The following is a 21,794-nucleotide window of genomic DNA, read 5'->3' as shown; positions in this document are numbered from 1 at the left end:
AAACCCAAATCCCCACTTTGACACCCTTAGAAACAGGCTTGTGGGAGGAGCTAATGTCTGTCTGTTTCTATTCTCTTGAGTGTAGAAGTATTAGAAGAAGCATCAGTAAAGACGTTGCTCGAATCACATAGACCCCCCCGCCCCCCCCCACCCCCAACTAGAGCTCAGTGGCTCTGCTGACACATGCTGGTAAGGTGGCTTCTGTGGGTGATCTTCATGCTATAGGCCCTACTTCTGGATGCTTTCTTAATTCTGCATGCCTGCTTTCTGACTTTTAAAACTCTGGTCTTTCATTCCTTGGTGTCATGGACCTGGGGTCCTGGACAATGTGCGCTGTCCGCTGCTAGGCAACCCAGCCAGCCGGGTAAGGGAGGTATGTAGCATGTACCAGCGTTGAGGGCTTGAGCATGAATTTTCAAAAGATCAGAGGCACGCTACAGATGATCCCGAGGAGGAGATTGAGCCATCGTGGGTTAAGCTGAAACACATGCACTGTTGCTTCTAGAGTGAGTCAGTTCCCACTCTGGGCCTCGTTACAAGAAATCGTGCTCCAATCAAAGTCCCCAATTCGTGAGGTGGTTTCCGGACTCCAGGCGTGGCCTACCTTTCTTTATTCTGTCGAAGAGCATAATGTACAAGGGCACTCCCTGCTGTTGGAGAACTCGGATGTGCCCTCGGTGTTTTGGGAATGGGTTTGACCTTGGTTTTGTAATGGGACAAGATCCATGTGAGTATTTAATAAGGGTGGCAAGGGCAGACCAGGGCAGCGTCACATCCACTGACAAGACAAGGCAGACAGCCCCTCTGTCCAGCCTGAGAAATCTGACAAACTACTGGGACAGCCAGTAGCTCGGAGATCTGAGAGTGCTCTGGTGGGCCCTAGTCAGCACAGAGGCTGGGCTGCACAGCACCTGGGGGGCTGGCTGCATGGCCCAGATACAGAGCTTGCTCCACTGCAGAGTTTGTGGATTTAGAAAGAAACCCTTACTTTTGCTTTTGAACCTGAGACAGATGTCTGGGAGTCTTGCAAGCAGAGTTTGCTCTATGTGTTCTTTGGTGAGCCCAGGGGTAGGGTTGACGGGGAAGAACTAAAATCAAATTAAGGGAACATGAGTGAGAAGAGTGCAACCCCCTTACTCTTCGAAGCTCTGCTCTGGAGTTACCGCCACTCAGGGAAGCCCGGCTGAGTGAGGAGAATCTATCAGCTTGTCTATCGTGGGCATGAGGCCCTTGTGTTGTGGCTGCCAGACTAAGTGACCCACCAGAGTGGGGAGGAAGCCAGTGAGAAGGCAGGGTCATTACCAGCAATAGCCCCAGTATTCCCAGTTGGGGAGAACCTGGCTTCCCTGACCCAAGTTAAGCCTGCAACCCTGGATTCTCTCATAGCAATGAGAAAATTAGGACTCCCTTCCTGAAAAAAAAAGATGGGGTCTACTTAAACCTCTGTACCTCATGTATTCTGAAATGTGTGATGAAATGAACCAGGATAGCGAAGCTGAACTCTTTTAAAAGGTGACTCTGTCCTCCAGAAACCTTATTGATTTCTCAGCATAGGCAGTCTGAAAATATTCAGGGGTGGGCAACTGTTTTCTTAGAAGGCCAGAGAGCCCTTAGGCTTGCAGACCCTGTGGTCTCTGCTGGGCAGCACAAAGCAGACAGTAAGCAATAAGGAAGCAAATGGGCATGGCTGCGTTCCAATAAACTCCATTTACTAACACAGACAGTGGGCTAGAATTGGCCCACAGATCCAAGTTTGCTGGCCCCTGCGCTAGTATAAAGAAGGTTGTGTTGCTGTGGTCATCCTAGAGAAGACATGTGAAAGCCGTCCTCTGCTACCCCACTGGCCAGTGAGATGACGCAGGCAGGACCCAGGCCAGCAGCTACAATGTCCCATCTATTGCCATTTAATGCCAGAGATCTGAGAGATTTTGCAGAGAGAGAGAGAGAGAGAGAGAGAGAGAGGACTTGTAGACCCAGGTGGCCTGGAGTAGCTATTTCTGGAAGGTCACATATCTACCTATGCATCAGAGACTTCCAGGGCTCTGAAAGGCTGCCCCCCATCATGGCCAATGTGGGCAGAGGAGGAAGACACAGGAGCTCTTTCTTGGCTCTGAGGTGAACCTGAGGGACAGAACTGTGAGGATAAAAAGAGGCAATGGATGTATAAGAGCTTGGATAAATGGTTCTCAGTTGAGCTGGTATTTTCTGGAAGGGGTGAACATCTGCATGAGGCTATCACAAGGAGATGATGTCACTGCCCAAATGTCTTTTGGTTGCAGTCATCCCTTTAGCACTGAGCAGGCACAAATCTTACTTTCCATCAATGTTATGGAGACACGTCTTATTTCCTTGGGTCTGCCTTGCCAAGCCATTGATAGCTATTTCTTGGTATGTGGGAACATTAGCTTAGAAGACAGTTCTGACAATTTTGTGTTGACATCTCATTGCCATGGTCTCACCGTTTCAGTTTCTACCCAATTCTTCTCCTGTTAGAAGGCAAATGCTTTGGAGTAGGAAATAAGTCCTGCCTCCTCAGTCTTTGGCCAATAAATGGCTAAGGTCTGTGGTCAGTTAGGGATTTTCAAGGGAGCAGTGGTGGAGTATGTGAAAACACTGCATATATGTGTATGAAGACACCAGAGCATGGGCTACTGGTGCACAGCCTATGACAGCTGGTACATTTTTGCGGATGATCTTAAGTTCTAAGGTGTGACCCTGAAGCCATCAGGTTCTAATGGAGAAAGGCAGTTAAATTAGTTAAATGGCAGAGGACAAGAACCACAAAATCCAAATTTGCCAAGCAGACAGGTGCCCGGGCTCAGCCAACACATGTGAAGGCAGTGAGCCTAGGAGGCCCAGGGAACCTCTGTCGTAAGGTCCTGTCTCTAGAGCTGCCATGCTTTATTTAAAGCCAAATGAGCAATCATTCTTCTCTTCCTCTTCTTCATGAGATGACTCTCTTATGTGTTGGCTTGCAGAGATTGTTGATAAAGCACAACTTTTGCACTCGCTTTCTTTGCCCGATTTTATCATTTACAGGTTGATCTTTGATTTCTGTAGTCCAGCCTGCTCCCAGTAATAATGTGTGTCCAGAGCCTGATGTCAGGCCTCAGTAGAGAGGACCACTTGGCTTGTCCTGCAGTCCAAGGGCAGATCCTTTCAATTAATGCAAATCACCACCCCTCCTGCCTGCTCTTCCCAGGCTGGCTGCGGCACAGCTGGCTGCAGGGCCTTTCCCTTTAACTCTGGTGGGGCAAAGCACAGGTGCTGTCCCCCGGGGTCTCCCACAGAAACCAGCACCCCGGGCAGGCTCTCCCTTGCCCTCATCCAGAGGCTCTCTGTGTGCACCATGTTGACGAAGAGGCATCCTCTTCGAATGGCAGCCCTCTCCAAATTCTTTCGGCATTCTATTCCTCCTCCCCTTCCCTCTTTTTAAGTTAAATGGGAATGCCACTGACATGATGTCGTTTGCACTGCAGGATGACAGAACTGTTGTGTGAATACCATTGTATTTGCCAAATGGTCCACTCGTCATTTCAGAACAAACAAATGGATGGTGTCTGTAAGTCGGCAAACACTGGTGACATTTAGCCTTGTTTATGTTCCTTTCCTTTTGCTGCATATTTTTGGCTCCAAAAGCTACCGTCTGAATCAACAGTGCCTCCAAAGCAGGAGAAAAGTCTGGTAGCTTTCATTTTAGTTGCTGTGTCCATGTTCTCTTTGGATCGCGTGATACCTACTGCCCAGGATCAAGCCTGAGGTGGGAGAAGAGACCGACCAAGCTCTTTGGTTCAAAACATATATACAATGTTTTTCCTCCCTAATGATGACTTCAAATTGGGAGGGAGGAAGAGAATACTGAGAGAAGAGAGTGTTGTCAGAACGGACACCCACATCCCCAGGGAAACGCAAACTCTCCAGGCAGGCCCAGCCACCGCCACACGCAATAGGAGCTCTGTGACCCCATGGCTGTCTTGAGCTGTGTGTGGGTACTCTGGGCTTAAGTTCTGGGGTCTACCTTCTTAGGCTACTGAATCAAAGTGGTGGTTGGCGCGGGCAGCCATCTAGCTGCCACATGTACCACGGACCACATCTTAACTGCTGAAGGAATCAGGTTCTTTGTTTTTTATTTTCAGATGCTATGTGCCAAGCCCAGGTTTCAAATAAGTAGTAATTTTCTCCTATTACTTAGCGCTGATCAACAGCACCTCTGCATCTAATTGCCAACCTGCTCTAATCACATGGGCTCTTCTTGCTTTAGCCAGAGGCAGAAGGACCAAATTTTATAAATATTGCTTTATTGTCATTATCCCATTAAACAGTTAGGGAATGTGGCCCTGCCCTTGCTTTCAAATGCCTCTGGCCCACGTGGTTTCTGGACTGTTTAATGAATCTGCACATTTTCTTGCAGGTAAGTGACACCCCCTGTTCTAGTCGGTCTAGCTGGACTTGCCCTTGTCTGTTCGTGCTCCTCGGTGGCTATCTGCAGCTTGTTAATTGTGTAAAGTCAAGAGAAGAATGTATACACATATGTGTGTTGAATAAATAATTACTATTGGCATAGGTATGTGTATACACATGGCACACCAACCTACGGTATATATAGCAAAGAATCAGGGAGGCTAAAAATACTGCCCCATATGTTCCACTATTAGCGAAGGATGGTGAAGGCTTAGTAACTTGAACGGGAGAGAAAATTCCCTCCGAGTCATGAATGCTGCATGACACACGCTGGTGGATTCGAGGTCCCTTCACCTGTGGAAACCCTGATGGGGGGCCTGCTCAGCACAGCTTCTAGAGGCGGGCCCTGCGGTGGTCTCGTTGGCATTACTGCTTGTGTCTGATTGTCCTGTATTTTGTAACACTTTAGAGAATACAGAAAAGTGCAGTAATTATCTTTCTCCATAGTATTTAAGCAGTAATATTGCTAGTTTAATATTGTGTCAGGTCGTCACGTTAACCAGGAACAGATGACGTAAAATTCCAGTGAATAGCACCTTGATATCCACTCCTTAAAAATGGTGATTGAAGCAAAATGTGTAAACTTGTACCAGGTTATCGTGTGCTTTGGAACAGAGTATTGTTGAAGTAATTAGAAGATATATGAAGGTGTTCCTGGTAATGAAGGCATGTAAGTTATAATAATTGTAGCTTTCTGAATAAGTGTCAAACTATATCTTTAAGTGTGCTGTATGCTGAGTTACAAGTTAGGTCATTTATGAATGGAATGTAAAACGATACTAAAAATGCTTCAATAACTTATCTTGGTATTGCTAATAAAAAAAAGCTGTGAAACATTAGTGCAGTTTTGAGTCATTATGTTAATTCACTCCACAACACCCTCCACCCTTTGACATCCCTCTGTCGGGGGCCTCAACAGGACATTCAGGGAAACTAGTGATGCTGTCCCATGGTTTGTTTTCTGGGCCACCTACTGCATTTCCCACCCATCTTCAGGTGGACCCAGGAGTTACAATTCCTAAACATACAAATGTCAAGGCACCTCCTGATTTGGGTGGGGTGACCGTGGCGGGTCCAGGGAGTGCATGTCTCTGTACCAGTGTCTCTCGGGTGTGTGTCTAGACCGCATGATGGCTCACAGGCCCTGTGGGGGTCTGTGCAGGCCGCTGTCCCTCATCCCCGGTGTGGAGGACTACATCTGCCTGGCCTTCCTGCAGCAAACCTTAACATTTTCTTTTCATCCTGTGAAGAGTAGTTTTACACGGAAAGGTAGTTGGAATTGTTGGAGTGTGGAGTATTTTTGTCCACTGAGATTTTTTGGTTGTGCCCTGGTCTGTCGTACAGGCTTCTGCCTGCCCCGCCCTCCACCCCATCGGTGCTGGAAGGAAGGATTTCACTTTCCTTTTGTATTTTGCTTAGTTTTTTTGTCCATGGGCTGGACTTCAGGCCCCTCTGCCACTTCAACCGTGTTTCCAAGCTTCTCTGATTGGGTCTGTTTTGTAAACTTCTAAATTCCATGCTCACCCTGCTCCCTGGCTAACAGCTCCTGGCGGGGGGAAAGGTATTATCATCGTTTGACAGAATCCCAAGCCCCAAGCTTGGTCCCCACATTCCAGATAAACAAAGTGCCCTGTGTACAAGGGGCTGGAAGCCCAGAACTGTCCATTTGAACAAGCCTGGCCTTAGCAGCAGGACAACCGTGTCACCTTGACTGCTGGAAACATTCCCTCCAGTATTTCTCATGAAAACTGTTCATGTGATCCCAACCCCAAAAACCATATAGTACAGGATTAGATTGTCTCTTATTTGGGGGGAAGAGGTGAGAAAGAAGTGAGAGGTTCTGAGGCTGAGAATATGATTCTGTTTACGTGAAGCTGAGAAAACGGACTGTGGGTTCTTATGGAAAACGTGATGGACCCCCAAATGCCCAGCCAAGGTAAAGCGAAGTGACCCCAGCCACCAGGTCCTGGTCCATGGCCACATCGACCTGAGCTTTCACCAGCAGTGTGTAGGCACAGCCTGAACCAAAAGAAAGACTCCGGTGGAATTTCGTCTTTGTTTCCAATGACCCCTGAGTCTGGGGAACTGCCCTAGGGAGGAGAATTCATCTCTGCCCTTTCCTGGGTCCCCGCCTCCTGCTGGCCCCCCGAGGCCTGCATCACTTCCCCACGCACACCAAGCCTCTGTGAGGGGTGCTGTGTGCTCCCTCCTTCAGGGCCTGAAGCCACGTTGGGTTTTAGATGCCACATTTGCAGCTCCCAAGGAGAGGTCACCACCATCTAACTCTGTGAAGGCAAGGGGCACCCTCTGCACCCCCCCCAGACCAATGCCTCCAGCCTGGAGATGTGGCCAGGACCGGAGGGCTCTGTTGAAGGGCTCAGGGTTGAACACATTGCCCCTGGATCTGTTCTTCATTTACAGCCTCGCTGTGCACTCTGCGAAACCTTGCTGACACCACAGCACTGGCCTTGCCAGTCCGGCAGGGGTGGGGCTGGGGGTCCAGTGCAGCATGATTGGCCGGGCCTTGGCAACAGAGGCAGAGCCGCTGCAGGGAACAGATCATCCTGGCTTCTCACCCTGATGGCAGGAAGGCTCCCTTGAGCCCCTTATCCAGGCATCTGTGTTCCCTGTTCCCTCCACGAGGGCCCAATCCCCCTAAGGGGGTCTCCATGCATTTCTACTTCAAAAGCAGGGGGTATTTCCTGGATTGCTCCCCCGGGGGACTTCTCAAGCTTAGAGGAGACCTTTGTGGATTCTCTTCTCCTGTTTTTTATGAGCCTCCTCCCAGCCTCTTCCCCGCTTTCATTTCATGACCCTCCCTCCCCCTGCTGTCCCCATTCCCACCCACCTCCCCCTCATTCCCCTCATTCCTGCTGCCTCTGGGGAAGAACTCCCTTCTCACCAGTTGCGTGTTCTTGGGAACATCCTGTCTGTGGCTGTGAGGGAGCTGGGTGCATCCAGGCCTCTGGGATGAGCTGACTTCATTCACCGCTCAACACGGGGGCCGGCTGTCCTGTTTCTGGAAGCCTGCCACCCCACCCCCGCCAATCCCCACTTGGCATTATAACAAGCCCGACCTGTTTGGGCTCAGATTTGGGGCAGCCCCAAGCATCTCCTATTTACTCTGCCCTTGGCCCTACAGCCTAAACCCTTCTAAGCCGCGGTGGCCCACTGGTCTGAGGTGGAAAGAGGCCCCCTTTGTAGAGGGGAGTGGAGTTTCAAGGAGGTAACTGTGCCGTGAGATGGGGTAGGCCGAGGGAGGCGAAGGCGCTGTGCAGCTCATGGTGAAACCCAGTCTTCAAGTCCACGTCTTCAATTACTCGTGCTGCGAAATGTGTTTTCTTTGATGAAATTCAAATGCTCTGGTGCAGGGGAAAAGAATTTAAACTTTGGGAGACGATTACTGCTCACCTATAGTCACTTTTTCTCGAAGACACATCACGATGATTAAGCTACCTCCCTAAATATGCAGCCGCACGTGGGCAGTGTTGTCTCTGCATGAGCAGATTCTGCTCCTTGAGCAAACAGTGTGCATTTTCAAGGTTAAAGTTGGGGAACTCTGCACAGCTATTTCATTAGCAAAAATCTCCATTTGTGCACCCGGAAATTGGCTGGCTTATGAGGAGTTTGTCTTTCATGCTCTTTGTGGAGTTGTTCAGACACACCCATCTAATGGTAACCCACTGCTCACAAGGTTAAGTTTTCTTTTTGAACTTCTGTTGTTGTCAAATTAATATAATATGCTCTCAATTATCCACATAAAAGGAGAAAGGCAACCAAGCGGGGAAAGAAAATTTGCAATTAATTTACCAAATTATTGCTCTTTTTATATGATGGACAAGTCGATTTTCTCTTTTGACTCAAGTATTTTGTATGTCCTGGGGGGAGTGCTAGGGCAAACACAACAAGGACAAGCCATCCAAGGTGTCCCTGCACCTGGGGCCGGGATGGAGGCTGGTGTCTTCTGGGGTGCAGAGGCCTTGGTGTTGAATCAGGGGTTCACAGAATGTGGGGCTCTTTCTTGTCCAGGAGAGTCCATCTATCTTCTCAGTCTTCTAGGAGCCCATTGCTCACCTAGTTGGCGTCTCCCAAGAGCAGACCTGAGATAAGGACCTGGGTGCAGGTCATTTATGTGGGAGGCGATCCAGGGAGGCATGGGGTGAGGGGCCTAACAACAGGGTTGCCACTGCTCAGGGACTGGGCTTTGTGCCCTGGGGGTCCTCTAGGACACTATGTGAAGTTCACCTCAGAATCACCCCTGAGGGCTGAAGAAGCTCTGCAGCTCTCAGTCAGTAGTTGAGGGTCACTGCAGCTCATCCAACAGCCAAGCAGTCTTCTCATGGTCAGAGAGAAACAAGAGGCCATTGCGTCCCAGAGAACCAGAGGGGAAGGGGTGGGGCACTGACAGAATCCACCACAAGTAGGAACCCCTTGGCCTGAAGGTTTTCACACCCCGGTGTACTGCAGAAGACCACCAATCTTCTAGAGCCCAGGATGAGGGCAGATATACACTCCAAGATGCCTTGTGGGAAGTGAACTGCAGATTTTAAATATTGAGACATGCACTCAGCTTAGGACCAGGCTTCCTGGAGGCTGGATGGAGGGCAGTGTCTACAGCAGTTGAGCTCCAAGGAGCTTGGACAAATCCCCTCAGTACCCTCTTGTGTCTCAAATTCTATGGCTTTCAGGATCCCTTGTAGCTTTTACTTTTCAGGTGACCCTCTAGGACCTGGTCAGTCCTAGAGTCCTCATGAGCACTGACTCCTGCAGGGCCCCGGATGTGGGCACCCAGCTGGTCTTTCCACAAGCACATGAACATGTGGGGTTTCAGTTTGGGCATGGGGCATGTGAATACTTGCTTCATCATCAAGACATTTTTATTAACTCATAAGAAGAGCATCAAGGCATTTCTCTTTTAATTCTGGAAGTCAATCAAACTATTTTATTTTAAAGAGGGAGTCAATAAAACTGAATCTTTGGGTTCATAGTAGTGCAAGAAAAACCTGATTATTTGACTTTTCTTCTTTGCCATTTTCCAACCTCTTGTATTCACAACCGAGCTTGAGAAGATAGTATTTTTCATGATGATTAAGGTTTCCGCAAGTGCTTTACAGATATCAATTTTATAATCAATTGTGTCCCTCTTTGGAAAGTATGTAGTCCCTCTTGGGAGCCCCCCCACTCCCACCCAACACTCCAACCCAGTAACAGAGGGAGAGGAAGGAGGTATGGAGAGATGAGGGGTCATGCCGTACTCCATGCATGGGGCACAAGGAACAGGTCACATCCTCCGCCATACCTGTGACCTTTCCACTGTTCCAACCTCAGAGTTCCTTTGGCCACTCCAAGTGGCAAGCTGTTGGCTAGCAAGCCCCCCTAGTTTGGGACAGTGTATACTATCTCCAGCTTTGAGCCCCTCAAGTCCTTGGCTTTTTGCTTTTGATTGAATGTAACTTGATTGCCTCTAGTTTTTCATCCATCAAAGGATACACTTGTGTACCCTTGTACGTCCTCAAGACAATAAAATGAATATGAATAAGTTGGAGGTGGCAAGTCACCCACATTTTAGTTATTTTAGGATTTCTGCTGCCGTGCAGGTCTCAGGCAGGGCTCCCATGAGGACTCACACCCCCTAAGACCTTGCCAAGTGGGTGGAGAATCTGGGTACAGTACTGCAAAGCAGGGAGCCCCTCATCCTTGCCAACCTGTACTCACCACAAGAAGGCCTTTGTCTAGACAGCCTCACTGGGATTCTTTTCCATCCTCAGCGTGAACACCTCCACAGAGGAAGCTGTGCTCTGTCTCAGTGATCCCATTCCTGGGATGTGCAGACATCACCCCTGTTCGCTCCAGCTGAGCTCCTTGCCCTGTTTTCTAATGCTGCAAAGGATTGACAATTAGGAGATTTTTAAATTTTTCTAGTGGTCAACTAGTAGGAATAAGATTCTTGTACCATGGCTTTTTGCTTTACATGGAAACTTTGGGAGTGTTGTCTCAAAATCACACTCAGGCAATTCATTTTAAATCACAGGGGAATTTTCTTGAGGGCTTTGGGATACATGCCCTCACAAAGTGAGTTATCCTCTCTCCTTTGAACAGGCGAACACCTGGATTTCCCTAACGTTGGGTGGTTTTGTGAAGCCCCAGCTCTGTTTCATGACACTGGGTTTTTCTACAGGAGATGCATGAGTGCAGAGGCAGGCTGACCATGGCATCCTGGAACACACGGGAGGGAAAGGGTCTTTGGATTTGGGGTGGGTCATGAGGGGCTTCCCAGTGGTGGGAAGAGACGTTCCTGTGGGCAGTGTGTCCAGTCGGGCTTGCGCAGGCCTGACAGCCTGACAGAGCCGGGGAGCAGGTGGGACCTGTAGGCCTTGGAATCCCCAGACTGGACGTACTCCAGCCATCTGTCCCACGGACAGTCTGGAGGGGTGGGTAAGCCCCAGGGGCCTGGGATGGGAGGAAGGGAGGAGAGAGAGTGCCCCAGCGGGACCAAGAGCAGAAAAGACCAGACAATGAGAGAGGGCTGAAGAGCAGAGAGACAGAGATGCGGATGGAGAGAGAAAGGAGAGAGGAGGAGGTGAGGTCGAAGAGGAGAGAAGGGAAAAGGCAGGAAAAAGGGAAACTGGAGACCTGGGAAGATAAAAGGGCAGGAAAGGAGACAGTAAGAGGAGAGAAAATCAGTATGAACAGAGTAGAAGAAACATGGTAAAGGTGGCATCTGGAGGAGTGAGGAGAGTGGGAAATAGAGTGAGAAAGAGGAAGAAGAGAAAAGCCAGCAGAAAGGAGAGGATGGAGGCAGGGAGGAACTTTCCGGAAGCCGCCCGCGTTTTGGAGGTGCTGGTCGGAAGGCCTGCTTGTGTGGGCAGCGCTAGGGTGCTCACCGCCTGGGTGAAGAGGTTGAGTGACTGCGGTGTGTGTGTGGGCGGGGGGGGAGAGGCTTTAGAGCAGCACCCGGTGGCCCAGGCCGGCCTCCCAGCAGCACCCTCCTCGTGCTCCCCGACCTCCAGCTTCAGGAAGAAACGCTGCTGCAGCTCGATCAGAATTATTTACAAGATAATGGTCCATTGTTTGCACTAAGACAGATGTTGACTGTGGGAACTTTGTGTTTTATGCTCCTTCACTGGGTGCAGATGGGATCGAAGTAATGTGAGTTTTTATTCCCAGAACTGGAAATTCAGAGGTGCCTTCACCCCGGCCTAGGCTTGGCTGGGCAGCCGAGCTGGGCTGGCACCAGTCAGGCAGGCGGTGTGTGTGGGGAACAGTCGCTGCTGGTGTAGGGTTCAGCCCCCGGGGCCTGTGAGGGGTGGGCCGGTGCGATCGCCTCTTCCGGTGGGCGGGAAGGGCAATCTCTCATTAGGACGCACTTGCCGATTGTTGAGTCAGGAGGTCGCCATTTACGTCTCAGAAGGAAGGTGGCCATCTGGCCCTCTCCTTGCCGAAAGGAAAGAGCAGTCCCTCTGGGGTGGGGGCTTTGTAGCCCCCCTCTATTTAAACTTACGAGAAGGCTTCCTCTCGTCTTCTGGGGTTACTTGGAGGGCCAGCTCTGAACATGTGACTCCCTCCTTCCTCCGCCAAGGGTGGGGTTGACCAGATGAATGCCTGTCCACCTACTGACGCAGAGAGAGCCTGTCCTGCAGGAGGAAAGATGGGACAGTGTGGAAAGATGTCCCTGTTACTTATGGACTCGGTCCTAGCCTCGCCCTCCAGGTAGGCCGGCCACCCCAGTGTAGGCCCATCTTCACGGGAAGGCCCCCGCACTAGCTGGTCCTTCTTCAGCCTTTCTGGTTCCCAGTCACTTCTGCACAACCAAACTCACCTGGTCAGCAGAACCCATCTTATGAATGAGGAAACTGAGGCCACGACGTGTCAGGTGACTTGCCCAATGTTGTTTTTCTACTCAATGGGAAAACCTTCCAACTTCTTAAGTCGTGAGCATTCTGTTAAAGAGCCTCTCTGAGCCCCAGCTTAGTCAGTGCACACGGGCACCGGGTGACTGCCCTGCAGCATCAGGGACAGCAAGTGACGGAGACACATGTGTCTGGTGCTGTGCTCTGAGCCTGGCAAAGAGCACATGCTAGATGATAGCGACTGGTATTATCAGCTATATTATACCTCTTCTATAATATGTAGTTGACCCTTGACCAATGCAGAGGTTTGGGGTGCTGACCCCCACACAGCTGATAATCTGTGTATAACTTTTCACTCCCTATGAAACTTAACTGCTAACAGCCTACTGTTGACTGAAAGCCTTTCCCATAACGTAAATATTTAACACATATTTTGTACATTGTATGTATTATATACCGTATTCATACAATAAAGTGAGCTAAAGAAAAGGAAATGTCATCAAGAAAATCATAAGGAAGAGAAAATACATTTACAGTACATATGTATATTTATTGAAAAATATCTGCGTGTAAGTGGACCCGAGCCGCTCAAATCCACGTTGTTCAAAGGTCAGCTGTATTGCATTTCCAATATCACGCTCTGACAAAAAAAAAAAAAATAAGAGTCAAAGTAATACAATATCATAGAGTCACATTTGGATGCTAAAACCAACCAGTAGTGGAAACGAGAAAGCCACTTTCGTGGCAGCTGAGTGGAATCGGGCCTGCCATTTGGAGAGGCCGAGGATGTCCGATGGCCATCACTCCTGACGCTGCCCCCGCCCCCGGATGTCTTGAAAAGTTACCAGAAAGCGGTTATAACCCGGAGGTTTTGTCCCATTCCAAACCTAGCATCTTGGCTCTGGTGTTTAAGGACAGTGACAGTTTCCCCCTTGATCTCCCCATGCCCAAGGAATTATGCCCTTACCTTCACCTGTAGGATCGGGACTTCTGAGCTATCTATCCTTCCATCTACCAAGTTTGGTTTTAAATAATAAATCTTAACTATGGTGCCAGGGCCAACTCCCATTCTAAATACCTTACATATACAATGCAAATGTTATTCTTTCATTTAATCCTTATAAAAATCCCGTGAGGTAGATGTAACTTTTATTGTTCCAGTTTTACATATGGGGAGATGGAGGCACAGAGAAGCCACTTACCTTACCCAAGGGGACTCAGCAAGTAGGTGAAGAGGCTGAGATTCAGGCAGGCAGGGGAGACCCCTGAGGGGGACATTTTGCTGTCTCACCTTGTGGTGCTTTCCTGAGCCTTTAACCCTTGGTTGGGATGCATCAAAAATGAATAAACCAACCAACCAATAAATAAAAGTCGCCTGTTCTTGCCATCTTGTAGCTCTGGGTCCCAGGAGAAGATGCGGCAATTTCAAGCAGAGATGCCATTCACAGACAGAACCTGGGGCTTGTCCTCCAGGAGTAAGCAGGGTGGGGTACCGGGTGCGGTCAGGTGCGCTCCATGTGACCGAGCTGGCCTAGAACTTGCCTGTGACCCTGAGCAGGTCTCTTCCCATCCCCTCGGGGTCCTCACCTCTTCATCCACTGGATCATCCCAAGACTCCTTCCATCTCCCAGTCGGTGAATGAATTATTCTTAGGACTGTATTTATTATACTTCTCAGCCTCAGGGAAAAAACCGTGTCTCCGTCGCCCTCCCCAAAGTGAGAGGGCCTCAAGGAAACCTGACCCCTCACCTTGCAATTGTTCCCTGAGGTCCAGGTGGGGGAGAGTGGAGAGTGGGTGGCCCAAGGCACCAGTAGACCCTCCAGACGGGGGCTGCCATGGGCCCAGCACCCAGCTGTGAAAGCAGCAGAGGTCAGACTAGGATAATATTTATCAACCCTCTGCTCACCGTGTCAGACTCTGACCAAACCCCAGCATCACTGGAGATCACAGATCCTGTCTTTTAAGGTCCCACAGAGCCGCTTCACATGCGACCAATTACCTCTGTCAAGCAGGAGAAGGCGGTCCCGCCTGGTGGGTGGGATCTGAACTTGAGCTTCCAGAGGTCGACGACGGGGATCTTAGGCCTTTGAGCCTGTCACTCCCCTCCAGCCAGACCTTTTCTGTTAAAACTGTTTAAATTACAAACCAGTAATAAAAGGATCATATGTGTTTCCCACCGAACAGGTTCTTTAGGGCTATTATGGTAATTAAAAACATATGGTGCCTGTGCCTGTCAGAGGGAAACCGCAGATGTACAAATTAGGTATTATATACGGGTTTTCTGCTTCTGCCCTTTTAAAAACGTCAACTGGAGAAGTTTAAAGAGATAAAATGGCAATTGTGCAGATAGTAGGTAGCATTTTGGTTTTAGAATCATTAAATACATAAACCCTTTTCTTTAGACTGAATAGGAATAAACGGCTCGTCATCCGGGAAGGAGAGGAGAAAAGCACTGAGGCCCGGAGTGTACGGGGAAGAGGCCACGTCTCCACCTCACAAGGTCCTGGATACCATGGAATCGTTCACATATTTTATGATGTTGTTCCGCACAAAGAGAATTATATGTATTAAATACTGAATTATATTAAAATTGGATTGATGGGAGCAAAGATAAGGATTTCTTCACATTCAACTTTTTACTTCTTAAAAGGCAAAGATGCAAGTATTGATTAATCTAGAAATAGTCATTTGTTTTCATTTAAAATATGCAACTGATTTTGAGAAGGTGATAAATACTGCTAAAACAAAAACAAAAACAAAAACAGTGGAAGGGTTTTTGTGGCTCCCTGTCAATGGCTTTCCAATGCAGATGTACAGTACAAGTCAGGTTCTGCTGAGTTGTTCATATTGAAAGGATGTTGGGCTGGCTGGGGACCCTGGTAACACCCAGCCATGCTCTGGGGTGGCAAAGAGGATGCACTGGGCCCGGGTCCTGATGCATTGGGACCTGGGCTCAATGGCCAAGAATTTAGCACTTTGTCACTGTATGTCTCTGCTACAGAAACCCAACTGGACTGCTGTAAAGAAGGAGGTGATGGGTGAACAGGTCAGAGGAACATGGCCCCTGCCAGCTCTGCTCCTCAGGACCTCCTGCCCCCCAAAATATGTCCTTCCTGAGACAATCCCATCCAGAACCAGGATGGCCTCATCCCCCATCTCTACCCCTTCCTCCATGTGATGTGGTAGCATCTACCTAGGAAAGTTGAGTAAAAAGCCAAATGTCTAATCAATACAAATAAATGAGCAGAGAGGAGGTTCTACTTATCTGCCCAGCTGCCGGAACATTCAGATAACCAGAAGTTTTCGAATCCTGGTGTGTAATTACTGAAATTCCTAATGATGAGTGGAGACAAGCCATGTTCAACATATTTTTGTATTGAGGCATCTATTATATTATACATTTCTGAAGACCCTGATGAGGGTGGAAGGCCCTATTACCAGCAAGTGCCTTTTTTTAGTCACCCTGGCTGCAGGGAAGTCTGGGCTCCTTAGGAGAAATGTCCTTTGAAATTGCTGCTTAGGTGTTGAGTCCCTCTATCGCACTGCTCTCCTTTGCGCACTCCCTCTCAACGGTACACAAGGCCAGCTGTGCTCCTGTGCCCTTTTCTCTGGGGAGCTGTGAGCTGAACCTGCCTCTGGGTCAGACGGGCTCAGAGAGCTTGGGACAGGATAAGTCAGAGGAGGGCTCTTGAACCTTCTATCTACTGTACAAAAACAGTCTGGAGAGTGAGGTACAGCAGTGCTTTTCAACCAAGCATGTTTTTCCCCCTAGGGGGCATTTGGCAATATCTGGAGATACTGGAGACATTGCGGGGGTGCTCCTGGTAACCTAGTGGGTAAACGCCAGGGTGGTTAGCAGTATCCTGCAATGCAGAGGACAGGCCTGCAAAGAATTATCGGGCCCAGAATGTCAATAGTACAGGATTTGAGAAATCCTGGGGTACAGCTGGGAGTACCCAGCCTTCAAGTGAAATTCCAAGCTGGATAAATGGTGACAAGTCAAGTGACAAGATTTACCACCCAACTCACATTGTGGCATTCGGCTCGCTCCCCAGGCACTCTCCCTCCAAATCATGTCAACTTTGGACCTTATGCCTTTGTGAAAACTTTGCAAGAGACCCGGGGCGGGGCGGGGGGTGGGAAACAGAAACTTCCAGCACATTCCTCCCAGCTCAAACTGGGTGTGCTGGTGTGGGGAGGGGGCAGCTGAGCAGACAGCCAGAGTCGGCCTTTTCTTCTCCCCCGTGAGGGAGAGCAAGCCTGCAAGCACTGCACGTGTAGGTATTACCACTTTAACTTTGACTGAGGTAAAATAACATCTTGTCACTCAGCGCAAGTACCAATCACAAAATGAATTAATTGTAATAACTGTTGTCAACGGAACAAAGGACTTGTTGCTTTCCTAAGCAGATTTCAGCACCACTAAGAACTATATACAAACGTTCCCATTGGGCAGGCTGGCAGAAACTAGTCAGAACATAATTGTATCCGTCTATCTCTTTACTTTGTTTTTAAGGGCTGAGGAATGGAGTTAAAAAACCTATATTTTAAACATATCAATAAATATACCCCTTTTTGTGTCCATGACGTCTCCTCAAAAACATGGACTCTTTAATAAATTGGCCATGAAAAAAAACATTTGCTGCTGATGGGTCCCAAATAAGGGCCAGCTGTAGAGGCTGCCTGTAGACTCGAAGTCATGAAGGGAATTATGCCCAATTACCCTCCCATAAAACACCCTCTCATTTCTGGGAGTTATCAAAGCACATCCCGTGGACAAGCGGTCAGCTGTCCCCTGCTCCTCAAAAGGAGACAAGTGGGCCTCACGCTGGGCCCGCGGCGCTCCTAACTGCCGCCCCACCCCCCCACCCCCCGCTTCCCCGGACACCAGCGGCTTGTTTGCACTCAGCCTCTTTTTACAGTCGCCCTTCCCGTGTTTTTGGTTCTGGCTTTTTCACATCTTAGCACGTTTCCCGCTTTAAGAGGCCCCGTAGGTACCCTTCTAAGAAAAGACTTGCTTCCTGGAGAGGGGAGGGCAGGAGTGGGCCAGGGGCTGGTCGCTCAGAACCGGCAGCCAGCAGACTGTGTCCCTGGCAGAGCTGTGTGCGCTTCCACGGCAGGGGCGTCCTCAGGAGCTCGGGAGTCACTGACAGGCTGAGGGCAGCATACCTCTGTGGGTCTGCTCCTGGCTTTGCTGAGGTCCAAAGTTAGGGACCTCCCAAAGACGAAACCCAAGGAAGCTGCGTCAGACCCACAGGCAGAGACTCTTCAGTGAGGAGAACAAATGACGGTGCCCACTTTTTTCAACAGGAATACAGACTCTCTCCAGTCTACACCGCCTTACTCCTTTCTCCATATGCCTCCTTTTCCTGCTGCCTCTCCAGGCTCTTTGACCTGTGTGCCCGCAGCATCCAGTTCCATCCCAGGGTCTCAAATGCATGAGCCTCCCCCACAGCATCTCTGATGCCCCTCAGGCAGCCTGCTTTGTTTTTAGAGCTCATTGAGGCCAAAATTAGTCCCTCCATAATGAAATGGAAGATTCTTAGACTATCAGAGCTAGAAGTCACCTTAGAGGTCATTTTCCAGATGCAGATTAGGGAGAGGACTTGCCTTGGTTGTTGAACCAGAGACAACAGTTGCTGCTTCCAGGTGTCTAGGCAGGTCCCTGTAACTGGCCCTCATTCCGCCATCTGGGGCAGCCGTAGGCAGCCTCTGCCTCTTGGGGATCAGTACCTAAGCAAGGGAGGTGTTCCTGTGACTTGTCCCTGCAATGTTGGGGCAAGTTTTACTACACCCCTCCCTCTGCAGAGGGCCAGGCCACTTGGGAAGCAAGGGTAAGAGGTGGGCTTATTAAGTTAATGTAGCCCTGGATCAAATGCGCAATGAGTTCGCAGTTGTAGAGTCATCTCTGGCTAGAACAAGCTGTCACTTGCAAAAACGCTGAGAAGAGCCCTGATCTGAAAAGAGAAATCTCTCCTTCCGAGGCTGCTCTTCTCTGCAGGGACCCAGGTATGCAGCCTGCATTGGGAAGGCTGGTTCCTAGTGCAACCCTGGGAGTGGGGACTCATGGACTAATGGTCACATGAGGGTGCCAGGCTCCAGTGCTAAGAGCAGGTTGTGAAGTAGGACAAAGGAGCACAAAAGGGGAACAGATGTGGGGTGTGGGGAAGGAGGTGGGAGAAGGAAGATCTTATGCCGTGTGGAGAGCATGCTGGAGGTTCCTGTGGCCTCCACCCCTAGACCCCACCCTCCACTCCACTGGCTTTGTGCTGGAGAAGGAAGAAACAGCATTTTCTCCAAATCTTTTAGAAAGGAAAAGAATCTGTGACAGGAAATGAATTTGGCCATTCATTTATTTAGTACACATCAAATTGGTGCAGAGAGTTGGGAGATGGTCACCAACAAAGCAGTTGAGATTCCAGCCTTCATGGGGCTTACATTCCATGGGGGAACACTGATCATAAAAAAAGGCAAATATAAGTTCAGCTTATAATAAATGATGCGAAGATGATGAAGTGGCAAAGGCTTAGAGAGTAACATGGGATGGTCAGAATCACATATCGTGAAGGTTAGGGAGAACTCTCTGACGAGGTGACATTGGAGGGAGCTGGGCAAAGATTAGGGGATGCATGTTCCAAGAGTGGGGAGAGTGAAGAGAAAGACTCTGGCATGGGAAAGGAACAGGCATCCGGGGCTCTTAGCTCTCAGGCCTGTGCACCCTGTGTATGTGACCAGCGTTTCCACAGGCTTTCCCAGACAATGAGATTTCATTGAGCTTCTCTATGGCCCTGCGTGGTCAACAGAGCTGGGACTGGGACTCTTCCCCATTTTTGCAGAAGGGGGAAGATGAAGGTCCAGAAGAAAACAATGACTTGCCCTGTTAGTTAATGGCAGTGAAAGTCAGAGTGGGTGCCCAGGCCTGCCGACTCCCAACGTTGGGCTCCTTCTGCTGCCCTGAAAACCTCTGTGCATTCGTGGGACTCAGGGTCTTCCTGTAGGCCTGACCTACCATACTGGAGGACTGCTGGGTCTCGGGGAGGCAGCATGACTGACTCTTTGCACAGTAACCCAACTCTTAAAAACAACACCTGAGACTAAGAGAATTGGTCACATGACCTTGGGAACATGGCATCCCCCCATGAGAAACACAACCATTTCCCCAGGTCCCCAAAGATGAGGGTCACTCATCTCCACAGACCAAGACTGCCCCTGGCAGAGTCAATTCTTTTGACGACAGCCTACAGTTTTCCTCTTAGGGATCCCATGGGTGGAGAGCTGGAGCTAGTCAGGACCCTTAATGGCCACACACAACAAGTCACCTGGAAAACATGGACCAAAGCCTTGGAAATCTGAGTCAAGTTTCCTTGGAGAAAGGTAGACGACTTTCTACCAAGGACTGCTGCTCAGACCAGCCTGTGGCTGTGAAGTTCCACCCCACACTGACCTTGGCCGGCACTAAGTTCAGCCTCTCCTTGATGCCTTCTGACAGTGGTCTGATGATAGATGCTGCTACTCTGAGGTGCAGGGGGACCCGTTGTCAAGACTGACTGCTCCGTTCTCTTTTCAGGATCCCTGTTCTTGTCTGGGAAAACTGCTTTCAAATGAATAGCTATTTCTGGATAATTTTTTTTTAGTGTTTCTTCTCCCATCTGGTTGCTATATTATTTGCATCTCATGCCATTCTGGCCTCTGTGGGAGACAAGAGGTAGCCCACCTTTTGTATTAGCTGCGACACTACTTGTTTCCCAATACTAAAAGGTGAAATAAGGAACAACCTTAAAACACCCTATCTGCTCTCAAAGTGAGACAGTTAAGTGGAAAGACTGTTTTTTTCCCTCAGCGCTATTTGTGATGTCCTATGCACGTAAGGGAGGATTTGCAGTGGGGCCAGAGGACAGGGATATGCATGAACTAAGGTTGGGGGAGGAGACTCTGAGGAGACGTGCAAGGCCCCTAGGTGGGTTCCTCTTCAGAGGACAGCCTGGTGATACGTCCTCCCACTGTTTCCTTGGAGAAGCTGGCTTGCAGGTGCCCCCAGGAAGTACATGACTAATGCAGACGGCTGGTCCTAATAGCAGGAGCCTGCTCCTTTCACTGCTGCCAAAGGTCAGGCACAGACGATGGGCTTGCATAGCAACAGGAGGGTTCAGGTTGGACAGGTGTGGACGCCAGGCCTTCCTGGTGTCTAGTAGATACAGAGCTCTTCTTTCAAGGGTGCTCACATGGAAGCAGGTGATTCTGGCGCCGTGTTGCGGAGAACTCGTGACAGGCCAGAGCTTAGTGTGTTAACAAAAGTGAGTGTAGGCACTTCACCAGGATCAAGTATATGTAAGCATATCTATACACACACACATATATACAATGTAATAAATAAATATAAAAATAACACACATATATTTTTAGTCAGTGAATTTCCCCTCCCGGCCTCTGCTTCATCCTGTTGGAGTTATTTCATAGGTGGGACGTGAAGTCATAGCATGGTTTGAATTCAGTAAAGTGCAGCCCTTCATGGAAGAGTGACAGCTGGAAGGACGAGGGCTGAGGTTTGACACCTGGGCTTGGCATTGCACAGACACATCTACATCGGCACAGATTGACACTGGCTTGCCTCCACCTGGGCAGCCCCTACCCCTCACCCCTTAAGTCTGAGCAGGGGATTCCTGAGTTTGCAGGAAACAAAGTCAGGAGGTACTATGCAGCCATCACTCATTCTCTCATTCATTCATTCATTATTTCATTCACCAGCATTTATGGACCATCTCTCACATGCCAGTCACTCCTCCAAGCATCCGGGCACAGCGATGAACAACGTGGTCATAGATCCCAGGGCCATGTTTCCCCTCTGCTCTGGTCTTTTTCTAGGCACTGGAGACCCAGCCGTCAAGAAAAGCTCCTTCCGGGAGCTCATGTCCTTGGGGTGGGGTGGTGCCCAGTGAACCAATGAAGTAACTAGTCGGTTAAGGGGTTCTAAAGTTCTTGAGAAAAATAAGGTAAAGAAGAATTGGGTGAGCGCCTGGGCGGGGCTGCTACTTTACATGGGGGGATAGAGACATGGCCTGAGAGGTGACATTCCAGCAAAGACACGAAGGAGGCCAGTGCAGGAGGGTCTGGGGAGCAGGCTGTAGACAGGGACAGCGAGGCCACAGGCCCGAGGCCGCGAGCCGCTTGTACCGCTAGGGAATTTGTAGAAGAGGGTCAGGCAAGGGCCACGGGGACAGTCTACAGCCTGGTGGACCATTGTGATGCCTCCAGCCATGGGAGCCCTGCAGGCCCTGAGCGCAGAAGGGCCCTGCTCTTGGGAGGATGTTCTGCTGTCACCATCTTAAAATTCTTGATAATGTTTGAACCGGGGCCCTGCGTTTTCATTTTGTGGTGGGTCCCACAAATCATGAGGTGGCCCGACCCCAGCTTTACGTCTGCTGGGTGTGAGCACCCAGCACTGGGGAGGGGCCCACGGTGTGGGCTGGGAGGACAGGAGGCTG

At 49.6% G+C, this 21,794-nt stretch overlaps 1 protein-coding gene across 4 annotated transcripts in view; it reads left to right on the top strand.

Annotated features, from left to right (window-relative positions):
• The window catches only part of ZNF536 (zinc finger protein 536), a 418,033-nt gene that overhangs the window by 276,445 nt on the left and 119,794 nt on the right, over positions 1-21,794 (top strand). Inside the window, exon 5 of one of the 4 annotated variants that reach the window (XM_032613634.1) lies at positions 4,412-5,300. The exons of the other annotated variants lie outside the window; for them this stretch is intronic. Within the exon in view, the coding sequence (XP_032469525.1) occupies positions 4,412-4,419 (8 nt within the window). The 3' untranslated portion in view covers positions 4,420-5,300. Of the gene's footprint in view, positions 1-4,411; positions 5,301-21,794 lie in introns of those variants that run through there. 4 annotated transcript variants of the gene reach the window in all.

The sequence above is a fragment of the Phocoena sinus genome, chromosome 19 (assembly GCF_008692025.1).
Source record: "Phocoena sinus isolate mPhoSin1 chromosome 19, mPhoSin1.pri, whole genome shotgun sequence".
NCBI classification, from domain to species: domain Eukaryota; kingdom Metazoa; phylum Chordata; class Mammalia; order Artiodactyla; family Phocoenidae; genus Phocoena; species Phocoena sinus.
This window is presented reverse-complemented; position numbering and strand designations above follow the sequence as displayed.